Source organism: Nyctereutes procyonoides, unplaced genomic scaffold, assembly GCF_905146905.1.
Source record: "Nyctereutes procyonoides isolate TBG_1078 unplaced genomic scaffold, NYPRO_anot_genome, whole genome shotgun sequence".
In the NCBI taxonomy this organism is placed as follows: Eukaryota; Metazoa; Chordata; class Mammalia; order Carnivora; family Canidae; genus Nyctereutes; species Nyctereutes procyonoides.
The window spans coordinates 25,640,145-25,657,648 of record NW_026575048.1 but is presented as its reverse complement, the minus strand read 5'-3'; the positions used below and the strand labels follow the sequence as shown (position 1 = coordinate 25,657,648).

Here is a 17,504-nt window from a genome sequence, read left to right as displayed (position 1 = left end):
AGAAACTAACAAGATGGGCAGCCCCTGTGGTGCAGCGGTTTAGCGCCACCTGCAGCCTGGGGTGTGATACTGGAGACCTGGGATCAAGTCCCACGTCAGGCTTCCTGTATGGAGCCTGCTTCTCTCTCTGCCTGTGTCTCTGCCCCTCTCTCTCTGTCTCTATGAATAAATAAAATATTAAAAAAAAACAAGATGACTTTAATATGCATATGGAAATTTAAATGCCCTGGATAATCAGAAACAATTACAATTGAATTTTAATTGCCATAGATTACAAATTTTATAATTAATGCATCTAAAAAGTAAGTAAACTCTTAGAGACAATTAATTAGCCCAATGCTCACCTTTTCAAACTGTTTGGCAGGACAAAGTAACAAAAAGAAACAAATAATACAATGATATTTTGACTAATGAATTCCCTAAAGGCAGAAAAATTCTCTGGTAAGAACAAACCAAAAATAGTTCATAAATCATACAAAGCCTGTTTGGCTTAAAAGCTAAGACTGGCAAAAACATTTCCACATAAAATTTCTATTCATTCCTGCCCATATAAAAGTTATAAGGGCTAAGCTAATAAACTCATGTTCCAACATTAGTCTTTCTCTCTTCTCCATTTTGGTAGAAATAGCTAAGCTTTTTAAATTCCAAGTAGCTCCATACTTTTATCTTCTATAACAAACCTAGATGCCTGTTCATACTTCTAGCTATATACATACAATTATTAAAGGCTACTGATAGCCATTTCTGGAGGGTGGTAGATTAGGTAATCTATTTTTACTTTCTTCTTTGTGCTTTGAGGGATTGCTTAAGTTACTCATGGCATGCACAAAATGATGCCTTAGATTTGCTTTAAAACAATCTACTATGTTTATATATTTGTGTGTGTCTGTAAAGAATTGAGTGAGGATATAAATAAAAAAGCATGGCCAAGCTTTAACCGCAAATGAAGCTGGGTGATGGAGCTCATGGAGGTTCATTATGCTACAATCACTAGTTTTCCGTACTTTGAACTTTTCAATAATAAAAGATATTATTAAATTGTCATAGTCATAAAGGGCAAAAAGTCTGAGAAATGTTCCAGATTAAAGGCAACGAAAGAGGTTATGTATGTAACATATGATCCTAGATTAAATGGTGGAAAAAAGCCATTTTTTTTCTTTGCTATAGAGGACATGATTGGGACAATAGATGTGAAATACGAAAAATATTTGTGAAATAGAGGATTAGATGGTTGTATTAGATTATTAATTTTCTATATTCTGATTACTATAATGTGGTTATGTAGTAGACAGCCTTTGTCTTTTGGGAAATAAATCCTACAACACTTATGTGTAACAGAGCTATAACGTTCCACAATTGGAAAATGTGTATATATGTATAAAATTTATGCATGTTTGGAAAAAAAATAAAAAAAAATTTATGCATGTTTGTATGCATGTATATATAGATAAAATGAAGGAAGGAAATCAGGATCAAGCTTTTATAAAGATGTAGGGAAATGGCTACTCAATGCTACTGGCTAACATCTATGGAGTACAAGTTAAAATCTGGCAAAACAAAAAAAATAAAAAGACACACACTTTTAATCACCAGTTCTAGTAATTCTAAAAATCAATCCTAACAATAAAATTATCAAGGTTACCAAAATTATAAAAGCAAAGGAATCAGTTTGTGCTTATCAGTATGGAGATGATATAATTACTAAATATCAATTGTGTGGTCAAAAAATGAAGATGTGCTCTATGATGTATTAGAACAAATTCCAAAGTATGTAATTTGAGGGTGGGGAGAAGCAGGAAATAGAAATGGGGTTGTATGCTATAGAGCCATTTTGGTAAAATATAATACAAAACAATAAAAAAGATGAGATGTATTCATATTTACTTGCTTTATACACACACAGGATCTCTATAAAAATATAAACAATTAGTAATAATGATTTTATCTAGGGAGCTCAACTGACTGGCTATGGGACAGAGGTAGGAAGACAACTATTTATTATGATATCATCTTAAAGCTTTTGAATTTTGAAACAAGAATACTTGGCTAAAGAGTAAGTATATAGTTTAATATTTAATAAAACTTACAAGGGAAAAGCACATGATATTGTATATTTAGATAGGTGCTAAAATTACTTTCAAGAAATTAATGGATGTACAATACCCACTCTAAAGGTACAGAATATTTAATTAGTATGAGTGCTTTAAAAATTTTACTTCGTTTATGGCACTTCAATTTTTCCCCCTAATTGGCATGATAGCATGAATTCAGTGGACCTAACCTGCTCTGCAGTAAAACTGATAAAAATTCTTTAAAAAAAAAAAACAAAAAAACAAAAAAACAAAAAAACAACCCACCACTCAGGGTCTCTGGAAATGGCCCTAAGAGCATACAAAAAACTGAGAAAAAATTTATTCAAGAAACTCTAAGACAAAGAAAGAAAGAGTCTGTAGTAATTGAACCAAAATCCTGCTCCTTTCCTCTTTTCAGATCAGCAATAAAGAAAATCCACTCCAGACTGGTAGAATCAGGGTTCCATCTCCCCCTAGCTGGAAATAGAAGATTATCTTCCCAAGAAGTGGGAGATTTCAGCTTTTGTTATCCTACCATTGGTTACTTGCTGTGGCTAGGTTCTAGGTAGGTATTGCTAAGAGTTAGATGCTTCCTTCTGTCCTGGCCCCACCCGGGACAGAGGACTCAAATAAATAATTCTGCGAAGGTATATAAATGGCCAATGAACACATGAGAAGATGCTCAAGATCACTAGTCTTCAGAGAAATGCAAATCAGAACCACAATGAGATACCTACCACTGAAGACTCACTAAGATGACTGTAATTAAGCTCAGGTAATAACTTACTAACATGTAAACAAGCACCTCCACTCCTAGGTACATACCCAAAGGAATTGAAAGGAAGAACAGAAAGAGATATTTGTATGCCTATTATTGTAATGTATAAGCATTACTCACAAAAGGTGCAAAGAACCCAAATGTCTGTCAACTGATGAATGGATTAGCCAAATGTGGTAGATATCCAGCCATGATGGAATATCATTGTTATAAACAGAAATCAAGTACTGATAAGAACATCAATGAACTTTGAAAACATTACAATAAGCAAAAGCAGCCAGTTAAAAACTCTTTTGATCCCATTTATATCAAATGTTCACAATGATCAATTCTATACATAGAAAGAAAGTTAATGGTTGCTTAGGGCTAAGGGGTGGTGAGAGGACACCAGGATGACAGCTAAAGGGTATAGGATTTCTTTTAGAAATAATAATGAATGAATGAATCAATGCATGAATGAATGAGATAAAAATATTCTACATGACTGTGGCAATGGCTGTGCCTATCCATGAATATGCCTCAAATCATCAAATGGACACTGTAAGTGGGTGAATTGTATAGTAACTTATCTTTCAACAAAACTGTCATGAAAACCTTTATCTTTTTAGTACTTATTCACATATGATTATTTTCAACTGCTTTATATTATTACTTTGCACATGAGAAAAAGAAAACAATAAATTTTATAAACATTTTCCCTAATGTGTTGTTTTAATTTTCAAACACATGAAAACATAGACATAAATACTTATACAGCCTCTTTCAGTGTGGGATCAGCAAAAGAGTGAAGCTTCAGAAAAGTCTTCCTTCTTCCATTAAAATTCTGAATAGTTTCCATTTCTACATTTAAATATTTGAAACATTAGAATTTATAATGATATAAATGTAGCCAGTTATCCAAAAATTTCCATTTGTACCATTTTATAAACTCATTTAATAAAGTACTGCACTTTTTATTCTTCCCAACCTGCTTCTACTTAAAATACAAAGAGAAACAGAACAGAGCACAAATCATCCCAATAAAAACTCCAGTAAGTTATTTTGTGGATATTGGAGGATTCTAAAACCTATACAGAAAGGCAAGACACTCAGAATAGCCAAGACAATATTTAAAAAGAAGTCTAAGAACCGCTACAACCAGACTCTAAGACTTACTATAAAATTATAATAATCAAGATACTGTAGTATTGGCAAAAGAAGAGACAAACAGATCAATGGGACAAAAATTCTACCAAAAATCTGTGCATGAAGGTTTACAGTATTCATAACTGCCAAAGCCCAGAAACAATCAAGATGCCCTCCAAAGGTGAACATATAAGTAAACTGTTGAATATCCAAGCTATCAAGCCACCAAATGACATGGAAGAGCCTCAAATACATGCTGCTTAGTGAAAAAATGACAGTGAAAGAAGCCAGTGTGAAAGGTCATATACTGCCTGATTCCAACTATGTGACATTTTGGAAAAGGAAAGACTGGAGCTGTAAAAAGGTAAGTTGTTAGTAGAGGTTTCAGGGGAGGCGAGGGAGGCTGGGATGAATGGGGAGAGAACAGGGAGTGTCTTAGGACAGGGACTCTATTTTGTATGACACTATAATGGTGGAATGCATGACACTACAAATTTGTCAAAACCCACAGAACTGCACAAAACAGAGTGAACCTATTATGAACTACTGCCTTATTTAAAAATGATGTACCACTATTACTTCATCCATTGTAACATGTACCACACTAATGCAAGATACAAGTAACGGGGCATCAGGAGGAGAAGAGAGAGGGAGTAGATGGGAACTCTGTAAACCTACAACTGCTTTTAAAAGAAAAGTAAGGTATATTAAATTAAAAAGTAAATACATAAAATTATAGTATTTTAGAGAAAATTATACAAGAATATTACTAATTCAAGACACAATGATTTCCAAAAAGTAGTTAAATGGTTGCAAGTTATCAAGAATAGCAGGGAAAACCACAAAATGAGAAGCTACCTGTCCAATTTAGGGATAATGCTGAGGACAGCCTGGATTGCTAAAACTCATGTTAAGAGGAGTCAGGGAAAAAGACAGGAAAAATTTACTAGTACTGTATGATTGATAATTGAAATTTCTTTTGGATCTAAAAATAAATGGGCATAGAGAAAATAAAATACCTCTTTTAAGTAAATGAAACTGGGTATTTCCTCCTATTCAAATGGCATTTATTTCATTTAATTAAGTTAGTAGTAGTAGGAAGGGCCAACTGGGAATCTTAAATTATGAAAATAAAGTATCTTCTCCTCATATAAGGAATGGAAGCAAAAGCTGAGGAGACAGGAAAATAAGCAATGGACAATGAGACTGAGGAGAGTCCAAACAGTGTGAGACATAAAAGCTTTGGGTCTGGGCAGCCCGGGTGGCTCAGCAGTTTAGCGCCCCCTTTAGCCCAGGGCTTGATTCTGGAGACCCGGGATAGAGTCGCGCGTCAGGCTCCCGGCATGGAGCCTGCTTCTCCCTCTCCCTGTGTCTCTACCTCTCTTTCTCTCATGAATAAACAAATAAAATCTTAAACAAACAAACAAACAAAAAAACCTTTGGGTCTGATTTATAAAGAACTTTAAATAAATCTCATTGCTGCATCCTTTCTTATGCATTTTGCACTTAAAATGTCAAGGTTTTGTATGTTTGCATTTTTCCTGGCAACAATTAGTTATATAAACAAGTGTGCTCATCTTAATGTCGAAATCTAAGAGCTATTAACACATCTGGCAATCTATACTTATGTCTGGAACGTGGAACACATCCGGCAATCTATACTTACGTCTGGAATGTGGAACATGGTTATTAATATCTAATTTTGCATTATTTGTGTGTTTTTTAAAAAAATATTTCCAAATATAACCAGAGAGGAGAATTTGGAAAACTAAGGAAAAGCTAAATTATGTTCTCTTTTTCAGATATGCACTTTTAAACTAACATGGATGGGTGGTCAGTGAACAAAAGGAGTCAATAAATAAACTCTTAATGAAAACCTGCCTGTTAAAACACAGAACAGAGCAACGTTTCAATCTTGAATTCTTTAATCCTATTTTTCCCCTGAAGAGTTGCATCAGAAAACCCTTAGTTGTCTTGATACTTTGATCCTTTTTATGCACGTGCTTCACTGTTATGATTAAATGTGACCAGCTGATAGAGAAAGAGGAGGAGGACCACACTTCTGCAACACCATGTCTGCAAGGGTGGCTTATTGCTCCTCTATTCAGAAGTAACAGTGTGTGTTCAGTGACTGCTTACTACATGCAAGCAAAGTCACTATCTTCCTGATGCTCAGATATTTCCTGGTTGCTGAATTATGCAATGCCCGAAACAGACCTTAGAATTTTCAACAACTATGGATACAAGTGTGTGATATCACTATAATTAGTCCAGTAAGAGAAATTTTCTAATTTAAAAGTAGTAATGAGGGGTGCCTGCCTGGGTGGCTCAGTGGTTGACCATCTGCCTTCGGCTCAGGTCATGTTCCTGGGTTCCAGGGCCCCCAAAGGGACCCTGCTTCTTCCTCTGCCTCTCTCTCTCTCTGTGTCTCTCATGAATAAATAAATAACATCTTAAAAATTAAATTAAAAAATAAAAGTAGTAACTAGTACTAAAGTTCTCATTTTCTATACTTGAAACTATATATATATATTTAAAGGTTTTATTTATTTATTCATAAGAGACATATAGAGGCAGAGACATAAAGGGAGAAGCAGGCTCCTCACAGGGAGCCCAATGAGGGACTCGATCCCTGGGCCCGGGGGTCACACCCTGAGCTGAAGGCAGATGCTCAACCACTGAGCCACCCAGGTGTCCCTGAAACTATATTTTAACAGAGAAAAAGACATTCAAATAACTCAAAAGAAACAGAAGAGTTTTAAGATTCATCAGACAAAAAATTCCTAAGAAATAACCATAAATGTTAACATTTTTGCGTGTGTGTGAAGCTTGTATACGTTCAGCATGTATAAAAGCTAAAATAATTCTAAGAAAAAATGAAACACATTTACCATTTGCTTATTCCTGGCAGAAGCTATCAATTTATACAGAATAGTTACAGTGAAATTTACTATGGATTCCTAATGGAGAAGACTCCTCCCTCTGGATGACTTGAAAACATTTGCCATCTTCAGTATGAAGCCTTTTCAAATTTTATTCACTTCTTTTTCTCTGAATACAAATAGAAGCTCTCCACAATAAGATCCATTCATCACTACCATGAACTAAAGCAGGATATCTGATAACACTTTATTCCTGATGCAATGAAGAGTAAGGAAAACATCTCTTTTATTTGAAAACACTGACATTTAGTAATTTCATTAAAATGTGATTATATGTGCATATCAGACAAAATGACAGTAATTCACATTAAATATGTCAGTTTACATATACATAAAAAACTCAAAAATAAATTTATAGCTACTAAATACAGGATAATATATAAATGGCAGAATCTGATATTTGCCTTTTCATTACATTTTCTCTTCTGTTGAACTGTTAAAATGGTAATAGATTTGAAGTTCTACTAAAATAACTCATCTATCATTTTGCATGTCAACAGACTAAAATAGAAATGCCTACTGAAAAATTATCCAAGGAAAATATGGTAAATTTATTTACTATTTTTCTACATGTTGAAAGATATCTTTCCTAGAGATCTGTTTCATAGTTTTCTTTTTTTCTAGACCAAGAGATGTTCAGGGAAAATGGGTATTTCTGTCATTACTGTAACAAAAGACGTTAAAAAAAAAAGGGAGAAAAAGAAGGGTCTATTTTGGCCATATTAGGCATTACTGGGACGGCACTTCATCTCTTGTTAATTGTTTTTGTGTATGTCTATGTAACACTCTGGTGGTTTTTTTCATGGGGCTGCATTCAGGAAAATATTCAGCTCTCACAAGAATGATTTCTAAGCAGATCCCTTAAAAGTACATTTCCTGAAGATTATGACACACATTCTAAGGTAAGTGCCTTGCTCTAAGCGCAGCAATAAATATAAACAACAAAGATTTAGTGCCAGAAAACATACAAGATTTGGTAATATAAACAAGACACAAGGGACACCTGGCTGGCTTGGCTTAGTAGGTGGAGCATGCAACTCTTAATCTCAGGGTTAGGAGTTCGAGCCCCACATCGGGTGTAAAGATTACTTGAAAATCAAATCTTAAAAACAAACAAGACACAAAAGCAAAAATGCCACACACGTTATTCTAAATATACATATTGAATACATTTTATTTACAACCAGTTGCATTTAAATGTATGTTTTCTTTAAGCCAACTAACAATCTACCTAATATAGGATAGGAAAATTTAGTCAGAATGGGAAAGAAGACTAACAAAATATACAGAAAATATTTAGTCAGCATTAATAAACACTGAATATTTTCAAAATGACATCTTCTTTTGGATTTATATATATCCCAAAAGAAATGCATGCTTTATAATGATTTTTTTGGTATGCAACTGTAAGATTACATTAAAGCTACATGGAAAAAGCATCCAGTTTTTTCCTGATCAATCTTCAGCATGTGTTGGCTTTCTCTACTGAATTTCAGTAATAAAAAACAAAAACAAAATAGAAGTTCACCCAAAGTGTAAAAACCTCAACTCAATCTAGTAAAATATTTGTTTATAGAATGTTGATTTAAGTGAACTTAAAACTAACATGAAAACTAAACAAATTCATTATTCAAATATTTAATTTTCAATTAAGGAATTTATCTCCTTATTTTGCCTAACTTGAAACATAAAATCATTCTCTATGACACATATACAAAAACAAAGCAATCAGAGATCCTTAAATTATTTCTCTGTGAATTATATATCCTTTCAAGTATTTGAATACTAAAATTTAATCCCTACTTATTTGCAATTAACAAACCCACAAAGTAAGGTGATAAATGTGCCTATCTTGAAAGATAATCACATAACAAATTTAATATAATTGGTAAACAAATTTATTTAAAAGACAGTTCTTCAACAAAAATAAATCAATAAATAGTCAATTTTTTTGTACTCATCTGATAAATCTGATTTTTACAAAATCCTTCCTAACTAAACTGTATTTCCCCCTCTAGAAGATGAAGCTGTAGAAATTATACTTGAGTAAAATACAGTTAAAGAAAAAAGGCTGAAATTAACATTAGGTACAGAAAAGACAAAGAATTTTTTTTTAACCAGAATATCCTTAAATTCTCATTACAACATAACTACATAAATAAACTTTTCAAAAACTATTCTTTGGTATTACATATTAAAAACAAAACATGGCTCTGCATTTAAGATTCTTGCAAATGAAATTACTGAAAGGACATCTTAAGTAAGCATCATGATATTTATCCATTAGAAACAATTAGAAGGTGTTTTACAGCAGAGCTATGAATTTCATACATAGTTAGCACTAACTCTATCATATATAAGTGCTATAATGGAAATATCAATGAGTTCCATACAAATATATTGATAAAAATAACTTCTGCACCTAATAATTCATATACAATATTTAATCTTCCTTGCAATTTTCCAATTATTTAATTTATTGAGTTTAGACTCCTCAACCAAACCTTAGCCAACAAATTGTTTTGGGGATTCATGTGTTGATTTTCTCTACTAATATACCTAGATATTGTGAACTGTGACGTAAGTTGGCAGTTCAGTCAGCAACTAGACAAGAAAAATAAATACAGAGAAACACACATCAAAGTATCAAATACTGCCAGCAGAAGATCAAGGTACATATGTTTCTTACACAAGTCAGGGCCAACTTGTTCTATCCAGCGAGAAGGGCATTCCACCAGGGATCTCGTTTTTTCCTCTCTCTCTTTTTGTCTCTGAAATATTTTATAGTTTCTCAATGTAAACCTAATTAACTGTTTTAGCCAATTCCTTTATTATGTTTTTTTAAAGTATTCCTCTATTTATCATATAAACATCTAGTTCGTGTAATATTTAATCATATAGTAGCAATACAAGCAGCATACATTTGAAAGCAAACACAACTTTTAATAGATTTACAATTTAATTATTGAGAAGAGAAATATACATATACAAGTCAAGTTGTTTATAGAAGAATTGGAGAGTTATATTTCATTTGGAAAGTTGGTTAGGTAGAATTACATTAAGCAAATTTATACTATAATGGGACTACAATGGAAGAAGTAAAAATACAAGCATTAGGTACACTGGCAACTAATAGGAAGGGAAAGATCACTTTACTTTGGTTAATCAAAGAAGGGATCTCTGACATTGCAGATATTTTATCCGTACAAAATTGTACAAATCATATCAAATGGAAGCCCATTTAAATTTTAATTAAAGCAACCAAGTCCCCCTCCTTTAAAATTTACAATTATTTAACAGAGTGATGTATTCTATACCAAAGAAATATATTCCCATATATGCCTTGATATATGTAAGAATTCCAGATAAAAGGAACATTTGTTGATGAACGCCGATGGGCAAGACACCCCAAGTGGATACTAACATGATCAAAATACGGCACCCTGTACTCTTTTACCAAGAATGAAATGGTAGATAGGTCCTGGTAGTATCCTGTTTTTGAATCTTCTGTAGAAATAAATACACTAAATGCAGGCAAGCAGACCAAATATTTTTGTACTCCTCATTTAATTCTTTTTTTTTTCTTTTTAAATATTTTATTTATTCATGAGAGATAGAGATAGACACAGACATAGAGATAGAGGGGGGGGGGCGGGGGCAGAGACACAGGCAGAGGGAGAAGCAGGCTCCATGCAGGGAGCCCAACTTGAGACTCAATCCCAGGTCTCCAGGATCACGCCCTGGGCTGAAGGCGGTGCTAAACCACTGAGCCATCCGGGCTGCCCTCCTCATCTAATTTTCAAGAAAACTGGGGCCATATTATAACACAATTTGGGATTAAAAACCAAATGACATGCAACTCTACTTAGCATAAGAATCTTTTAAAATTTTAACCCTTTACTGATAGACTGTTTATTAAAATAGTGCAAAGAAACATACATAATACAACTCAAAAATTTCAAAAAACTATTACCAAGAAAACTGTTAAGATATAAAGTTAAGTACTATGTCATAATGGCTCAATAATTTCTACTTATTTGTTCCCAGGCAATGTATATCAACAAAATAACTTTTCAAAAATGATGATTTACATATTTTCTATTGATAAACCAATAGCTTTTCTTCTTTTTTAAAGATTTACTTATTCATGAGAGACAGAGAGAGAGAGAAGCAGAGACATAGGTAGAATGAGAAGCAGGCTCCTTGCAGGGAGCTCGATGTGGGACTCGATCCCAGATCCTGGGATCACATCCTGAGCCAAAGGCAGACGCTCAACCACTGAGCCACCCAGGCATCCCAAACTAATAGCTTTTCATGGTACAACCCTAATTTAATCTCCAAGCTCCCAAAGAACAATAGGCCCTCCTGAATTTGCTGCCTTTAAGACCAAAAAGATGGGTACAGGGTTGGGGGTAGGAAGAAAAGATTGTACATTTACTTTACTTGTACAATTGTATATTAAATTAACTTTTTAGTAATAACTTCAGGTTTTAAAGAATGTGGTCATATTAAAACATAAATTAAGACATTTGCCATAACAAAATTAACTTTATTTTCAAATAGGATAACTCATGAAATTAAACTTGAGTTGACTTTTTGAGAAATATAACCAAAGATAATATACAATAAGAATTCTATACATGTAAAAAAAAAAAAAAAAGAATTCTATACATGTAAAATCCAGTGTGAGGGAAATCAGATGGTGTAATACAGCTTGCAATAATGGGTTTTGTCCCACTTTAGCTAGCTATGGAACTATCAAACCAATACTGTGAAGATGAAAAAATTTTAATACAAATATATATCATTTAGCTAAGATAACTAGACAAGTTGGTAGGTACTCTATAATGTACCCAACAAAAAAGTCCTGTGCTTGTCTTCTCATTTCTACCTGTTTCTAACACAGCATGTTTATTTACTTCTCTTTTCCATACTGAAAAAAACATTTATATCTTGCTTCAAAATTTGAAAATTTGTGGGGCACCTGGGTCATACAGTCAGTTAAGGGTCTAACTTGGGTTAGGCTCGAGTCATGAATTTGGGGTCTTGATATGGAGATGTCAGCTCCAATGCTTAAGATTCTCTGCCTCTGTCCCTCCCCTTGGGCCCTGCTCTTTTTCTTTCTCAAATAAACAAAATCCTTTAAAAAAATTTTTTTTAATTTATGAATTTAATAATGGCCAAATTACTGCTAAACAGTTAAGCCTGGAGAAATGAATAAATTTCTTTGGATTTTATTTTTGTCATTTGTCCCTTCCTCATCTGTAAATTGGCAGGGACTGAACAGGAAAATTCAAATTTTCCTTTCTGAAACTATATTTACCTCCATGCTATGAAACCAGCACTAAAATGGTAGAGATTTTATAACACTTTGATAATTAATGGCAAGTAATTTAATGTGCTTAATGATGCTGCTTTCTGAAAATAGGAGCATGTCATTTTCCAAAATGGCACCAAGACAACGTAAGGGTGAGGAACCCTAAAAGTAACATTCTACCTTCATTAACGTTTTTTTAAACCAAATATTGCTAGCAATGAAATAGGATCCCCATCTAGTGGCCAGCAGGGTAAACTGCATGCTTAAAGAGCATAACTAACATAAATGTTAATTAACCATGGCTTGAGAAAAAATGATTCTTGTTTATAAGGGTCACACAGCTTTCAAAATAACATGGCAATTTGAAAAAGAAGTTAAAATGAACATATTCTTTATACAAAGATTTTCCTATCTACCTAACTACTTTTTTAAAGAGTTTTTAGGATTTCTTTAAAAATTGATACTGGAAATAAAACATTTAGTTGACTTGTTTCAATTACCCACCTTGAAGCTCTGGCTTCAGATTTACTGTTTTATAATTTTTCTAACAACTCTCTTATAAATTTAGCTCACTGAATTAAGTTCTTTCGAGAAAAATTTAAAAATACATACACAACACTGCTTGGTACATAGAATTGACCAACAGAGTAATGTCACTGATTTCATGTTAATCTAATATACAAAACCATATAAGAACACTAACAGGAATCTTTATTTTACTTAGCATAAAAAGAACTTTTTAAGCTTCAAACATATTCAACTGTTTTAAGTAACTGGAACCATGCTATAACATTTGACAAATCTGATTAATTTAGCTAAATATGAAGACTTATACTGCCCCTATGATGCTGCCAAACCAAATACTCCAAAAATTTCTCCATTCTTTCACTTATAACAAGCTTCTACATCTTCGTCTCCATGCATTTTCATTCCAAGAGAGAGGCCAATATATGAAAAGGTTATAGTAGGAAAACTGCTATTAGGTTATTAAAAATTCCTCCTGAAATAGTTAATTCACACAGAAAAAGAAATATTAGCATTTTCTCCTAACAATAAGTCTGTATGAAGCTCCAGATACATACACATAAGAGAGCATCCAGTAATTTTTAAATTTTACAAATTAATCTAAAAATAACATACTGGGTAAATAATGCAAAGCCATTACTATGCTATAAGTAAAAATGTTGAGAATTACTTATTAACCAAATGTAACAGGTATCATGACTCAATACAACCAGTACCTCTCTTTGGAGAACATGATCAGTGTCTCAGTTATAGAACTGTTACAAACTCAATAATGGAACACAGGTTGTCCTTTCCCCTAAGTAGTCAGTATGCACTCTTCATGCTGGTGATAATTTTGCAACTGCGAGTACTCTCTTTTTACCTCTGATGCAAAGATGTTCACAGTTAAAAGTGCAGATTAATCACTGTGTGCAATTACTGTTTATCAGTATGGCCAGCATATTGTTAATTGCTTAAAATTTCTGGCCAATTCTTAAACTTCCACCAAAATAAAACAGATTTATAGCTAACCTGCTACAAAGCTAGCCTTCTAAGAACTTGAAGTCTTCATTAAAAGAAACAAGGAGGCACGCCTGAGTGGCTCAGTGGTTCAGTGTCTGCCTTTGGCTCAGGTCGTGATCTCGGGGTCCTAGGATCAAGTCCTGCATTGGGCTCCCTGCATGGAGCCTGCTTCTCCCTCTGCTTGTGCCTCTGCCTCTCTCTCTCTCTCATTCTGCATCTCTCATAAATAAGTAAATAAAATCTTTAAAAAAAAAAGAAAAGAAAAGAAAAGAAACGAAACAAGGAGCAAATTCTGGTATTCATGTCAATCTTTAATAGTAATTAAGAAGAAAAGTTATAGGATTTCAAAGTACCTAACTAGTACATTAGAACTGCAAAAGGACAAAAAGGAGGTGGGAAGGTAGTTAAGAAACCACATTCAACAGTCAATGGCAGGCCAATGAAAAAAGTAGGGCATACACTACTGTATGTTTCTATATTTTGTCTTGTTTGCCTATTGTTTAAAAACACAGAAACAAAATGTGCACTACTTGACTACAGCTCTTAAAAGAGCCTATTGCGTCATACCTGTGTTTTTGTATATTACCTGCTGGTGATGTCAACAAACCATCTCTTGAATATAATGTCTCAAGTGAAATTATTAGCACTGTTCTCACACTTAAATACCAACTTGCCAGACAGTCTACGAAATAAATGGTGTGTCCTGTAAAAATGTCAGTATTATGAAAGACAAAGAAAAGCTGGGAACTGTTTCAGATTAAGAGAAGAAATATGACAAATAATGTAGAAGATTCTAGACTAGATACTTTACCCTATCCCACCACCCAAAACTGCCAAAAATAGCAGTCTATCAGCAAATGATAAAACTGGAAAATGGACTACAGATTAATTTTCTAAAATTGGAATTTTACCAACTTCCAGGAAAAATGACTAAATACTTTGTTTAGATTTTAAAATGCTCTCTAGAAAACATTTTAACCAAAAGAGATTATAAGTAACATATTTACCAATACAACATTAAACTATATTTTCCTAAAAAACAATTCATATTTAGAATATTCTATGTAAGCATACTTTTCTCACAAACTAAAGACCAGAATATATCACAAACTCAAGAATAATTTTCTCTGATCATCGAAAACATCATTTAAGAGGCGTGCTGCCAAATGATCTGACCTATTCATCTCAATTAAGTCACTTTTAATTTATCTTACAGTATTATTTCAAAATAATTTGTTACCACACTCAAATATGAATATATCAATTCCAATTATACCACAGAAGAAGGTACCAGATTCAAGCACATAAAGCTAAACCCTGGGCTAAAACACACACACACACACACACACACACACACACACACACACACACACACCTTTTAACTGGTAAATAGTCACAAAGATCAAACTCTGATTTGTCATATTAAATTTCTAAAAGAGTTCCAAGATACAGTATCAAAGTCTCTGTAATTCCACATGGTTACTAAAACCAAAGTTAATAAATCACAGTTTACTTATTAATATACACTTACCAGAAAATGTACCTTACATGAATGAATACATTTTAAACAGTAAAAGTAGGTAATACTGGATTTCCTTTGACCCTGAACCATAATAAACATAAAAGCTCAGTGTAATATAAAGACTGAATTACAGAACAAGACAAATTTTAAAAATTTTGAGGATATAAATTTTCAAAGTGAAATGATTAATAAAATAATTTTAATAATGTGAAGATAAAAATCTTATCTCACTCTACTATTCAATTTCTCTATACAGTCCAATATTAAATTTTAGCATCAACATCTACAACAGTTTAAGTACTTCTAGCTCTCTAAATATTTTACTTAATCAAAATATACTGTGTATTTCACACCTACTTTTAAAAAAAGATGAATGTGACGTATGAAACAGGTCAGTGTAAAGAAAAAAAAAATCAACCTAAATAATATATCACTTCAACATTTTTATGAAGAAATTTCAGGTAACTAGAAAATTATATGCTTTTAAAGCCTAATCATCTCCATGATAGAAGATAAGAGGCAGCTACCACTTTTGAAATAGAAATACCTTTTCCATTCATCCAACTGTGCATTAAACTGCTCCAAGCACCAAATAGACTTCAGGACTTATTCCCATTACTTTTCTTAGTCTTCCTTAATAGTCTATTTAAATGTGTAAATGTCTATTTTCATAAGTAAGAATATGAATAAAGACAGAATAAGCAGAGCAGATTGTTGAAAATAAAAATAAAAAACTAAAAGTTCCTGGCTAAAAGGAGATGTTAACTGTTTGTTTTCCTTGGTAATATGTGTAAACAAAATACAACTTTCAATTATTATTTAGGAAAAGAATACCAATTCTTGGGACTAATTTCACAACTAAGGTAAAAATAAACTAGTTTCAATTATCAGTTGCATACTGGCAAAGTACTTACAGTACTTTTATTATTGAATTTGTAAAAGCTAGTACTCTTATTAAGTATCTATGGATTAGAATAATTTATTTATCTGCCTTTCTTCAAATTACCATCATCTGATATTGTATAGTGTTTGAGATAAACAAACATTAAAATGCAAAGAAGTTCAATCAACCATATTTAGCTCAGAATATGGTCATGAAGTTGCCAGTCTTTGCCCCATTATTTCTAGTTATACGTTATTTTTTTTAAAAAAGTACATTCAGAGCTTAAAACAAAGGGATAATGAAAACTTTGATTTTGTGTTCCAGGACAGGTCACAACACAGTTATCCATTTAGGAGTCCTTAAAAACAACTAAGTATCTCCAGAATAATTAAGAAATAAATCCATTAATCTCATATCTACATATACTGGGGAAGGCTAATACCAAATACTTCAATTGTATCTTATTATTTTAATAAATTATAAAATAAGTTAACAAAGGACTAAGGAGAATGTAATTTACCTGAATCATTTCGAAGATAAGAGGACATAGCTGGGATGAGGCAAGACTGGCTGAGCAGCTCTAGAAGTACAGAAGGAAGGGCATTACTGTTCTGAACTCGACTCTCATGAGATGACTGGGCCTCTCCATTTATTGCACCACTCACAGGATTTATATAACTTGCAAGAACCTAAAAATAAAAATTGTTGGCTTTAAGTTGGATTTTAGCTTCACACACTTTAAAAGTCCACATTTTGTTATTCAGAGTACCAAGAGTTTATATTTTCAAGTCAGTCAATGTCTCTCTTTTAAAAACAAGATATTTTTTTCTTCAGATTTTTAAAAGACAAGGGTGTGCTTTTAATATGATGGTACACTACAGCTAGACATATAGAAAATAATCCAGCTAAGAACACATACTTAAAAACTTAGCAGCAGTTCTGATATTATTTTATTGACTAGATCCACTTTACAGTTTGAGAGTGATCTTAAGAATTTTATACTAGAATGTGCCTATCACTATAGAATTGCAGAAAATAAGGCTCCAAGATTTGACCTATTTTAGTCAATTAGTTGATGCAGGGACTAAAGCTAATATTTAAACACTTTCCCTTCTCATATTGGTGCTGTGGGACTTTCCATACTTGTTCACTTGCCTGATTCTAGAAAAGTCATAAAACAATATGAAAAACGAAGCTATAAATCAATAATTTTTTTAAGAGTCCAGATACAGCACTTTAGATGAAAAGATGACTAGAAGAAGTTAAAATGGTATACATTTTCCAGTTATTGGAGAATTTCACCCTTGTCACTTTCCTCTCCATGAAGAAGCTAACTGA

The 17,504-nt window shown here is 32.8% G+C and overlaps 1 protein-coding gene across 9 annotated transcripts in view; it reads right to left on the bottom strand.

Annotated features, from left to right (window-relative positions):
- Positions 1-17,504, bottom strand: part of BIRC6 (baculoviral IAP repeat containing 6) — a 227,110-nt gene that overhangs the window by 48,330 nt on the left and 161,276 nt on the right. For all 9 annotated transcript variants that reach the window (XR_008664705.1, XM_055327045.1, XM_055327046.1 and 6 more), the window contains one exon: positions 16,687-16,855. Coding sequence is in view for 8 of the 9 variants with exons in the window: in XM_055327045.1 (XP_055183020.1) it covers positions 16,687-16,855 (169 nt within the window). In the remaining variant the exon portion in view is untranslated. The remainder of the gene's footprint in view (positions 1-16,686; positions 16,856-17,504) is intronic.